The sequence below is a fragment of the Poromitra crassiceps genome (genome assembly GCF_964638095.1).
Source record: "Poromitra crassiceps genome assembly, chromosome: 13".
In the NCBI taxonomy this organism is placed as follows: domain Eukaryota; kingdom Metazoa; phylum Chordata; class Actinopteri; order Beryciformes; family Melamphaidae; genus Poromitra; species Poromitra crassiceps.
In genome coordinates this window covers 29,191,653-29,204,152 of record NC_139644.1, presented here as the reverse complement: position 1 = coordinate 29,204,152, position 12,500 = coordinate 29,191,653, and the positions used below count along the sequence as shown (strand labels likewise).

The 12,500-nt window shown below is 45.7% G+C and overlaps 2 protein-coding genes across 2 annotated transcripts in view; one reads left to right on the top strand and one right to left on the bottom strand.

The window, feature by feature from the left end:
• The window catches only part of LOC310787821 (uncharacterized protein), a gene marked incomplete at its 5' end in the record, with an annotated part of 2,725 nt that extends 187 nt beyond the window's left edge, over positions 1-2,538 (bottom strand). Inside the window, 3 exons of the mRNA XM_083649297.1 lie at positions 1-473; positions 591-882; positions 2,248-2,538. The exon at positions 1-473 is cut by the window's left edge and continues 187 nt beyond it. Coding sequence (XP_083505423.1) covers positions 1-473; positions 591-882; positions 2,248-2,538 — 1,056 coding nt within the window. The remainder of the gene's footprint in view (positions 474-590; positions 883-2,247) is intronic.
• The window catches only part of LOC310788468 (voltage-dependent T-type calcium channel subunit alpha-1I-like), a gene marked incomplete at both ends in the record, with an annotated part of 218,268 nt that overhangs the window by 190,805 nt on the left and 14,963 nt on the right, over positions 1-12,500 (top strand). The window contains 3 exon segments of the mRNA XM_083650017.1: positions 5,474-5,552; positions 8,338-8,459; positions 12,250-12,500. The exon segment at positions 12,250-12,500 is cut by the window's right edge and continues 220 nt beyond it. Coding sequence (XP_083506143.1) covers positions 5,474-5,552; positions 8,338-8,459; positions 12,250-12,500 — 452 coding nt within the window.

Genomic DNA, 12,500 nt, shown 5'->3' with positions numbered 1-12,500 from the left:
ACTGCCTACTACATCTTTTTTGTCCAGCAACAACTGGCACTCCCTGCAGAGCTTCCGCTTCTCAAACACCTTCCCGAAGTCGTGCATTGGGGGACCTGTGGCTTCTCCTGACGTGCTGGGTGCTGGGGAGGCTGCCCTGCTCGATGTGCTTGGTGCTGGGGAGGCTCCCCTGCTCTCTGGAGTGGAAGGAGAGCCAAATGGAGAGGCTGGTCTGGAAGCTGGGGACAGAGGAGGAGGAGGAGAAGGAGGAGGGATCACAGGAGGGGCCCTCCTTGTCACCGGTGTGATGAGCTCCTCCAGCAAGGTCTCCAGCCAGTCCTTGTAATGTTTGTGCCTTCCTCCAACAGACCTGGCTGCAACGTAGGCGTTGTAGCACGACACAGACAGGCCCCAGAAGAACACACGCCGCCACCATTTCTTCGACCGATGATCGAAACCATAGTATCCAATCATCTGGTCGAGGAGATCCACACCTGGAACACACATGGAACTCTGTTTACATACATACATTTTCACTCAAATGACCTCAGTGAATATAAGCTTACAGTATTTTAATTTTTGTTTATAAAACATAAATCTGTAAAACAAACCTTTCATGTGGCTCTGGTAGTCCGCCAGGCAAGCGGGCACTACCACATCAGCCCGGTGGGTCTCATCTCTCCTCCGCCTTACAGTCCCTGTTGCGCTGGGGTCATGGTGATTGGACAAGACCATCACCGTCTTTGTGTCTTGCCACACGCAGAAGGTGAGGTCATCCTGCTGTGCCACCCGGAACTCGTGCTTCCCCAGCGCAGCCCTCTTTGTCAGGCTGTGGTCCTTCGGCAGCCCCTTCCTATTGGCCCGAAGGGTGCCACAGCCGTACAGGAAAAGGCCGTTCATCTCCTGGAGGAGTTCTACACTGGTGTAGAAGTTGTCCATATAAATGGACAGGAAGGTGCCATTGTATGGCTTGGCGAGGTCCAGCACCACGCGCTGTGCCAGGCCCGTCTGCGGCGCCGCTTCACGTCCTGTGTACACCTGGGGAGTTTGCAAGAAGAAACACAAGTCTGAGGAAGGGCCTTGGGTGCTTGAAAGGTCACTCAAATAACAACACATTACAGAATACATATTTGCATATTCTTGGTGTGCTGATTTTTTTCCTTACTTTGAAGTGCGGAACGTAGCCTGTTGAGCTCTCCGCCATCACCCAAACCTTCACGCCCCATTTGGTTGGCTGGAATGAATGAATGAATGAATGTTTATTTCACACATTACCAAAAGATGCAGGTTACATAGGCAAAATAGAGGTGAGACAATTTGATCAATCAATCAGCAGTACCTTCATTGGCAGGTATTGCCGGAAGCCAAGCCTGCCTTTGAACTTGATCATTGATTCGTCAATGCTGACTGTGCCGTTGACCTCATAGAGGTCCTGGAAGCGCTGGTTCAGGAAGTCCAGGTACCAGCGCAGTTTCCAGAGCTTATCAGCTGGGTCGCCTCGTGCGTTGTTATCTTGGAGGTGAAGGTATCTGAAGAGGTGAGAGAGGGGAGGATGGAAGAGGGGGGGTAGGGGAGGGGGGGTAATTAGACACATATTACAATATATTATAAACAATATAATGTCTTGTATATTGTATACAATATTGTATATTGTATTGTATATTATATACAAGTAGACACATCTTGGATGAAATGAAAAATTGTAGGCTATATCATTATATAGGTTAGTTACACTTGAGGGTTACAGGGTCTGTCTAAGTGCAGTGTCTGTCTTGGTGCAAAGAGTGAAGCGCATTCTCTCCACATTCCTGACAATTGAATAACAATAGGCCTACTAGGTGTTTGCCCACACACAATAGGTGTAGCAGCCGAGCCCAGCAGGGGTTTCTTACCCCAGTGTATAAGCTCGCTACAATGGCAATACTCCCACTACACTTCTAATACATTTGCAATATATTTCATTTCCCTTAGGGCATCATAACAATGGTACTAATGTTACATTTTATCTATCAAACTACTATTATTTATATAGCGCATCCTATTCAATGGGGCGCATCTATATCACGCAATGGTTATAATAACAAGGATAATATTATTGTTCTTAGCCTACCTCCAAATGGCGTCAAATCGGTCCCGGGACATATTCTGGCCGAAGTTGGTTTTGAAGATGTTTTTGGATAGCCGCCAGTACTCTCTTCGGACGGGAAGTTTCATTATCCCCATGGCGAGACACAGCCCAATGAATGTTTTCATTTCTTTCACTGTTACCGGGGTCCACTTGGCTGCTTTTTTGGCTGGGGGAATTGTGCGTCTCTGGTCGGCATATCGGTTCGTCTCCGTGACAAGACGGTCCCACATTTCCTCCGTGTAAATTTTCTCGAAAGAAAATAGAGGTGTGGAATCGGCTTGTAAGCCAACACCGCTTTTCACCCCGGGCACCCTTTTGAACGCTTTGACCGGCACAGGACGGTAACAGCGCTGCTCCGTTACCCAGTTTCCATGGAAGCCTTGGAATTGGTCATCTTCGTCAGACTCATCCTCATCGTCATCCTGAAACATAGTTCTGACCCACTGATCTCTGTCCAAGGGCTGCCAATCTGGGTCTGTAACTGGGTCATCATTTAACTCTTCATCAACGGTGGAATGTTCGGAATATTCCGCGTCTTCAAAATCGCTTCCTTCGCTAATATTATTTTCTTCCTCCATCGCTACAGGTCCGCTTCAAAGTGAAGAAAGAAAAACTTTTCCTCCCCAGAATGCATTGCGAGACCCCACGTGTGTTTTCTGAATGATTTCATTTGCCTAGAGACCGGAAATAGGCGAAAAACTACAGCTAAACTACAAATTGACGTATACGTCATCCCGTCTTCAAAGGTATATTGACGCGAACGGCATCCCGTCTTTAAAGGGAGAATGACGCGAACGTCATCCCGTCTGAAATGGGTTAATATGGATTAGCCTAGTGCTTTTCTGCACATCTAATAAGAAATGTGCTCTTTCACTGAGTGTACTGAACATTAGGAGCACCTGCTCTTTCACTGAGTGTACTGAACATTAGGACCACCTGCTCTTTCACTGACCAGGCTGGCCATGTGAATCTATGTTCAAACTCTGACTCCTTGTTTCACCCAGTTAAAATACTTTCATCATTAAGATGAGTTATAGATTATGGGGAACAGACAACAATACAATAATATGTAATGTTGTTGTAATGTTGACTATAAGAGAGGTGATTCTAATGAATGTAATCAGAAAATGCTGTTTACCTGGCAGTGTCTCACTTTCTTCCTATTTAGTTTTTCCTACACGTTATTATTGCCTAAACTCTCCTTTTCCCCATGGCTGTTCTAAATTCTCCCGAGACTAAGAACAATTATAGTCCTGCCAGGCCCTACTGCCTCAGGTAGAGCCAAAAAGCATCTCACACAAGTGTCTGCTTAACATCATTTGACTGTGCATGCATTTTATTTGTTTAGCAGCTAGTATGTAATCTCTTTAGAACAAGCTTGTTCGTTGTTATAGTCATTATCCCTTGACTGAACTCCCTATAACGCAAACAGTAAATCCCAAATAGCCTCTCCCCGCAAAACAGTGTGAGTGATGTAAACCTCTCTTTAGGACATGTAAATGATAATTACAGTAACTATTTGTCAATGGAGCAGGCGTTGCAGCCGCTCGTTCCCGGTGGAGCAGTGTTGTTAGCACAGTGCGGCGGTGTGGTGTTAGCACAGTGCGGCGGTGTGGTGTTAGCACAGTGCGGCGGTGTGGTGTTAGCACAGTGCGGCGGTGTGGTGTTAGCACAGTGCGGCGGTGTGGTGTTAGCACAGTGCGGCGGTGTGGCGGTGTGGTGTTAGCACAGTGCGGCGGTGTGGTGTTAGCACAGTGCGGCGGTGTGGTGTTAGCACAGTGCGGCAGTGTGGCGGTGTGGTGTTAGCACAGTGCGGCGGTGTGGTGTTAGCACAGTGCGGCGGTGTGGTGTTAGCACAGTGCGGCGGTGTGGCGGTGTGGTGTTAGCACAGTGCGGCGGTGTGGTGTTAGCACAGTGCGGCGGTGTGGTGTTAGCACAGTGCGGCGGTGTGGTGTTAGCACAGTGCGGCGGTGTGGTGTTAGCACAGTGCGGCGGTGTGGCGGTGTGGTGTTAGCACAGTGCGGCGGTGTGGTGTTAGCACAGTGCGGCGGTGTGGTGTTAGCACAGTGCGGCGGTGTGGTGTTAGCACAGTGTGGCGGTGTGGTGTTAGCACAGTGCGGCGGTGTGGTGTTAGCACAGTGCGGCGGTGTGGTGTTAGCACAGTGTGGCGGTGTGGTGTTAGCACAGTGCGGCGGTGTGTGCACCGAGACAGTGAATCCAGGCTGGGTTTTGTATCCCCATAATGGGATGAGTTTTTGCCCCGAGTGTTTAGCGTGCAACAACATCAGCACCATTAAGCTGTGGTAAGGGAGGTCTGTTCTGTGCTGCTGGAACCCAGCCAAATCCCAAACCCCCACAACTGCAAGCTAAGGGTGTTAACTAAGCCAGAGCAGTAGTGTAGGGGTGCAGCTGTTGTCGTCTCAGAGGAGGCTTTTGCAGGAATAAGATAACATGGGACCAGCGCTATAGGAGCCCCAGGTGACTCGTTTACTTCACAAACACCACACGGCACTTTGCACTCCTTTCTTATTGGAATGCCAGCAGCTCATCTATATACACACTATACTGTATAGACATTTTAGAAAAAGAAAATTTGCAATCAAATAATGGCAGAATCTTCTAAAAATATAGGTCAATCTATCCTCAAAAGCATACTCTAGCTCAGTGGTTCTCAAATGTTTTCACATGAAGGACACCTAAACTGACAAAAATTTGATCACGGACCTCCATTTCATAGGATTTTGTCCCATATATGATAATAAGATGAATGCTTTGATGTTTTATTACAGAAAGTGTATAAAACCAATGACCAAAATAGTCATTGTGTTATTTATAAATGGAATTATAGCAAAAATAAATTACCCCCCTTTTGGCTGGGGACCCCCTGATATGCCCCCAAGGACCCCTGGGGGTCCCCGGACCCCCATTTGAGAACCACTGCTCTAGCTATGTGGTATGCAATGGTCTTAAAATGACTTAGACTTGAATAGTAATTTATAATAGGATTTAATTTCATGCCGACCACTTTTAAGCAAGCAAGCAATCAGGCAAGACTAGGTGGCAATTTTATCAAGTGGTGTTTTGGAATTAAATTATTTTATTTCAGCACTATTTCTGCTCCAGTGAACAACGAATAATGCATTTTTGTCATGTGAAGAAATCTATTCCATTTTGAAGTGTTTCTTGGATTATGTGCAAATTGGGGATAGGTTTTGAAAAATGTGACGGTTAATTACGGTATATACTGTATAAATGTTTTATTATTATGAATGTAAAAAAATGTGGACAACCCAATACCCTTGAGGGAGTATTTTTTTGATTGTGTGTGCGTGCGTGCACGTGTGCGTGCACGTGTGTCTGTTTTAGGTGGGTAACCTGGGCCTGCTCTTCATGCTGCTGTTCTTCATCTACGCCGCCTTAGGAGTGGAGCTGTTTGGAGAACTGGGTGAGTGACAGCGCACAACAGCCAAACATGTGACAGTGCACAACAGCCAATCATGACGCCACAACAGATCTAATCAGGTCAATACTCAATTCATAGTGTTCCCATGGTGCCACATGCATTTCTTACGGATATGGCACTGTTTGTCATTTGATTGTAATAACCTAGAATTTATTACAATGACAAGTTATTTTCCTACCAAGATGGCTGTGTGATGATGTAACAGAATAGTATGAATACAAGACCTTTCTCATGCTCTAAATGAGGCTGAGCATTACAAGCATAATGGCAGATGAGGGGCAAATCATAACATGTGATTAGGTGTTATTAAAGCAGATATCCTGACCAAGAGTTCACATCTCATTCCATGATCTCTAAGACATTTCACAAATAGGTCTCAAGAGCCATAACTCTAATCTGTGATTCTTTTTTTTTTTTATTGTTCTTCAGCATGATATACAGAGCATCTGATACATTATTACTGTTCTTTTCTTATACAGATTGTTATATTATTCATACATACATACATCCAATCATACCCTAGTCTCTTAAAACGAGTTGGCTTCCGCAATTTTCAAATGCTTCCGCCATACCGTCTGTAATACGTGGGGGAGAAGCATGCACCAACCGGAATGGGAAGCAGAAAGGCGGGTCTCCCGCTCATTAGTCCAATCAGAATCCAATATGCCGCATTCGCGGAACTCGGGGCTTCTGCACAATCGTTCCGAGTGGTAAACAAAACATAGCCGAATGCTAGCTTGATTGTTGCTGAGCAGAAATGGAAATTAGACAAGATATTTTCGACTCTACAGTACGTCTTGCACGAGGTTCCTCCAAGCCGCGGATACATCGTTTACGTCTATCAGGGTCGTCTTTCACCGGTTTCGTCGGCGTAGCTTCCATGGTAATTCTGTATATCTAAAGCACTGCTAGCATTAGCAACCTGCATCGGTTTAAGTTTCCGGGGGGGAACATATTTTTCGTGGACACACGTGTCGTGATTGGTCGGATTCCGTCAAACTTCCTTCCAGTCTGAAGGTTTTTTTCCCAACTTCCTTGTGCATGTTCTGGGGGTGTAACGTACAGACTGTTTAGCTGCATTCGCCGGATGTAGATGAGACAGTCTGTTTTAAGAGACTAATCATACCCCTGCATTCCCCTCCCCACTCCCCCCTCTCTCTCAATTCCCATGTATGCATATTGACATTTGTATTTAGTACCACACATTTCATTATGCTCTTCTCCATACATGTACATAATCATCTCTATATCAACTCAAAATCTTTTATATTCAATAACAAAAATAAAATACAAAAATAAACCATAACATGTACATATCTGTAGCTATTAAACCTTGAACTAAAGGATTCCTTGCCCTGCACAATCTCTTATACAAAGTCTGCTCTAATTGGCGCTATATATCTAATCTGTGATTCTATCAAGTGACACTAAGACAACGACACCAATGACAATAAAGATGAAATACTTTTTTTTTTTACACTGTAACAATATCCAGGGTGATTTTTCTAATCATATTGGTACAATTTCCAATGCAGTTCCTTCTGATCTGGTGTGAATTTGTGAAATAAAGCTTATTAGGTTGTAAGTATTCAAACCAAATAGAATCCATAATTGCTTCCTATGAGTTATCAAGGGGGAAGCATCTCCCTCTTGGCTACATCCGAGATACAGCGGTGGTTTTCAATCCTGCCCCTCAGGCCCCAAAGCCGTGCTGGTTTTCATTAGGCATCTAATCAGAGACTATTTACACCTGGGATGCAAGGTGATTACAATTAACTGCAATTAACCAGATTACAACTAGCTGCAATTAACCCAGCAGTGCTCTGCGTTGGCTTGAAAACCACTGCATTGCAGTGTTAGTGGCTCTAGTTTTAGTGAGGTTTGGACAGATTTAGCCTGTAACAATGGATGAAATACTGTTTGATCTTAATGCTAAACTTCAAACAGCCTACAATGCTATTTCTGGGATGGAACAAAAATATGCAGCATACATTTCTAATGTATAGCACCTTTAATTCTACAATTAAAGGATAAACTCAACTAGTGCACATAAAAGCAATGTGAGTTGTACAAGCTTTACTCTGGAAATCTCCTTACTTCCCTGTCTCACATCATTCTCCTTCCTGCGTTCCTGCATCCCTTTCACGGGCCCCCTGTCCTCCAATCAGACCACCATAAGGCCCCCTCTCCTCCAATCAGACCACCATAAGGCCCCCTCTCCTCCAATCAGACCACCATAAGCCCCCCTGTCCTCCAATCGGCCCACCTTAAGTCATCAATCCAGTATTCAGATAACTCCTTCGTAAGCACTGTTTGAAAATATCCCCATTTGGAAGAGATATCTCCCGAGCTGTCGCTTCTCCCTCATGTGCTGCAGCTGCGGCCAGTGGCAAGAACTGCTGGAGCTGGGGAGGAGAAGGGATTAGTCTATCACTATCTTGAGGCCATTCCAAAGATGATCTTGGGATGTGAGCTCAGCACCAAATAGACTATTTGGTCACATTGCCACTCATTTGAGCAGAAAGTGACTCTACATTGACTCGAGCTGTTTGGACAGTCACCCAGGTAGCTTAGTGACAGAAATGGCGCATACTCATCGCAGTATTTGGTATGGAAGTATGGAAAGTGTGTGAGTTGAAATTCACTCACACGTGTCTCAATCTTTCTGTCTTTGTTCCTCTCCCTGCACCCTTCCCCCTGAACATCTTCTGTCCTTCTCATCTTTCACCTCCTCCCCCGTCTTCCTTCCACCCACCCCCCTCCTCAGTGTGTAACGCGGACTACCCGTGTGAGGGTATGAGTCGTCACGCCACCTTTGAGAACTTTGGCATGGCCTTCCTTACCTTGTTTCAAGTCTCCACAGGCGACAACTGGAATGGCATCATGAAGGTACTAAATTACTGTCCTATGACTGAAGACACTTATGCTGACCTTCATCAGAAGACTTTTCACGTCGCAGACAAGTTTCCAATGTGAGAATAAAATCATGAGAGTTTTGAGTTGTGGCGTGCTCCCGTCATCTCGATCGTTTGATGTAGGGTGGTCATAAAGCTCTGAGCTGTCTGAGCGGTCCTACAGTAAGTCAGTCTTTTTCTCGTTTTGACGTCAGATTTCTGGCCACATGCCAATATCCATAGACCACTGGTTCTCTCGTAAGCTGTAAGGATCACTGTCGGGTCCAACTGCCTTTAAATTAAGCAGATAATCGTGTGTTCCGCAGATTCGCCTACTAAAGGCAACGTTGCAACTCAGTCCCGATTGAGGGAGCACTACCCGGTGGGAAAGTGACGTTAGTGCATACCGTCTATACCTTGAATGTTCCAAAGAGTATACTGTATAAGCATGGTGTTGAAAATGTGATATGCAACATACAAAGATGATTGCAGTCTGTGTAGACTCTCCAAAGACAAAAGGCTCTGTAGAGCAAGCCCAGAGCTGCTGTCTTGGATTACAAAGACAGACAGCTTTAGCCTGAAGTTCACTTTGCTTCAAGAACATAGAGGAAATCACCAGAGAAAAGACAAATGAGGAACAAGTGTGGATTTGAAGCAACGTTGTTCTTCCTCTCCTTCTCTCATCCATCCTGCCTTCTACTCCAGCGATACTTCATGATCAAAGGAAAGTGCTCGCTCAGCATCAGGGGTTTATACAGGTTTTCTTATTGACGGGCAGGAGAGAAGCTTACACACACACACACACACACATGTACATGCAAATCTGCACTGCACACCCACACTCTCGTGCACACACTAGAGCTGCCACTTTTCACAAAAATCAAGTTCGAACGAATTTGAAATGACACGCAATTTGTTTGAATATATTTTGAAGTTAATGAATATGTCTGTGTGAAAACGGGGAAGTGTAGTTTCTTCCATCTCTTAACATTCACAACGCGAGCTCAGCTCCGCCCGTGGGAACTGCTTCTACTGCTTCTCGTAACGTGCGCTTGTTTAACACCACCCGCACGTCCGTCGCCCGTCGCGGATGAGTGGAGTTTGCTGGTGGTTTTGACAATTGTTTTATTCGAAGAGGTAATTACAGATCGAATGTTATTTCCCACCCCCCCCCCCCACCCACATATGAATGAACTTTTGAATAAAAAGTGACACGCACACACACACACACACACACACAGTATACATTTCCAGTGCACACAGACGTAGCCTACTGCTCTCCACTATTAGCCTGACTCCTCCACACACCTAGGCTGCGAGGGGAATAGGGAGTAGGCCGAGTGTGACGCGGGTGGACCATTAAACACACACTGGATGCAGGGTTTGTGTAGATGACGGCGGTGGGCCATGAAACAGGCCACAGATGCTACTTCTCAGTGGAATCCTCTGTCATTTAGCTGTCACATTAACTAGCTGGGCTCCGACAGAGCTGAGAGCAGGAGAGGAGGGGATTAGCCCTGCAGTTATGATAGCGAATGGGAGGACATAACGAGATAGATAGGCCAGATGGCAGGGGTGAGAAGGGGGCGTGGCTTATGTGTCGACTAACGTTAATAAGAAGAGGGAGGGAGAAGAGGAAAGGCATCAAAAGAAGGGGGACAGATCAGTTATGTTCTCTGTCCTCTAGGGGGGGTTCTGGAAGAGGGTCAAACAATGGAAATGTATAAAGAAAAGCGAGAGAAGGAGCGATGGCAGAAAAGGGAGATGGTATGAAGGTGTGTAAATATGCCAGATTAGATGGAAAAGACCAAATTCAGCTCAGAGGGTCTACATTTTTGTGTGGTGCTCACTGCCTGGGTGAGATGTGTACTTCCCCCCCAGAAAACAGGTGTCACTTTGGATGTGCTCTGACTGAACCTCACTGTGTGCTGTGTGCATGTTAACCAGAATGGAAGACCACTAAAATAATGCTCCAGGAGGGGGGGGCATTCTTTTCTGTTTAAGTCTGCACCGTGGTGTGCTGGGGATGCTAAGCAGGGCTGACTCTGGTTAGTCCTTGAATGGGACCATGGTGCTGGATGGTGTTGGACCCTATAGGAGGTTCCCTCTGGTCTCATGAATAACATCCCCATCCCCAATGCCCCAGGGCAGAGACAAGGACTTTGTCCTGTGAGTGAGCGCCGTCCTTTCGATGAGACATTAAACCGAGGTGCTGACTCTCTGTGGTCATTAAAGATGACCTTCCTTCAATCATGGCCACCTAATCATCCCTGTATATCTGCTAATTAGCACATTCAGTCCTCAGTTCTCCACTGTGATATGATGTGTGGTGAGCGTTCTGGCGCATACTGGCTGCCGTGCATCACCCAGGTGGGTGCTACACATTGGTGGTGGATGAGTTGAAGGAAGGCTTTGCAGATTTTTTTTGTATCAATGTCGGTAATATGCTGATGGGCAGCCTTTACCTTCTCTTCATGTTTTCCAGAACCCTACAGTTACTACAGTTTAATACTACAGTTTATTCCAGGCACTTCCGGGTGTCATTCTGACACGGACATGAACAGATGTTCTGCTCAAAGTTGGTTGTTCCCACTACAGATGGTTTATTTTTATTCTCTCTGTATGCGCACATCCACGGAGAATCTTATCCAGAGCCTTAACAAGCGTTAATGACCCATGCCAGCTGGGGAGGGGCGGGGGGAAGGGGATTTCTCGATGCAGGAGTGCGATATTGTAATGATACAAATCAATGAAATGAATGAAAATCGGCAAAGCCTTCCTTTGAGCCCCCCCATATGTGAAGCATTATTATTATTATTATCTTGCTTTTCTGTAAAACAAAAACATAGTGTGTGATCGCACAAGGTGTCAAGGATGCAAGGATTCTTATTAACATGAGATAGATGAAAATGCTAATGCTAATTATTGTTGTCATTATGTGTCTTTTTTACATTATGCTGATACAATGGTGCAGCTGGGAAAGCGACATGGAGTGTCGTGAGATCCCAGATCTTGACCTGTGTTGCATGCTCTGCAATGTTGAAAGGGGTTAATAGCAAATTATATGCTAACACTTTACAATAAGTGTACGCTAATTAATGGTTAGTTAATGCTTACTGTTAATTAATGCACCCTTAGTTAACTAACCCTTAATTAACAGCCTTGACCGTAAGCTTGTTCTAACCTTAACCTCAGTGACTTCATGCCTCAACCCAACCACAATAACTTATTAACATGAAGACCATGAATAAATGATTACTAGACACATTAGTTAACTGTTAATTATTAAGGTTTAGTTCATGTTTATTAAGCATTAACTACCCCTTGAGATCATCACCGATGACATCACATTTGCTCGAGTGACATCATTGCAGACAAGTTAACATGAAGGAAAGGCTAATGAATGTAGCCACCTAGGGGTTGGTTAATTTGGATGTCAAAAGCTTTGATAGGCATGGCTTTCCATGGCTTCAATCTCAGTGTCATCAGTGATGTGACGCCCCTCCCATCAAATACAACTGCCTTTCTTTCCCTGACTCCCTGACATCCCATTGGTTTAGACTTTTGAATGACGCCTCACTGCATTATGGCCCGCCCCCAACATCAGGGAATGCATCAAATCAAGGAAGTAAAGATGCCATTTGATGGGGTCTTTAACTGTCAGACAAATCCCACTAGGCGTCTTGATAAGGTTTCACTTGAAAAATGTTACTCTCCTTATCGGCCATCCTTTGCGTCTCTCCCTACCACTCCCCCCTTCCCCACCCCTCCACACACACCACCAGGACACGTTGCGGGAGTGCCCGCCGGATGTCCACGCTGCCGACGTGGACTACGCCTGCAACCCCAGCCTACAGTTCATCTCGCCCATGTACTTTGTCTCCTTCGTGCTCACCGCCCAGTTCGTGCTCATCAACGTGGTGGTGGCCGTGCTGATGAAGCACCTGGACGACTCCAACAAGGAGGCCAAAGAGGAGGCGGAGATGGATGCAGAGATTGAGCTGGAGATGGCCCAGGGCACCCTCTGCTGCATGGG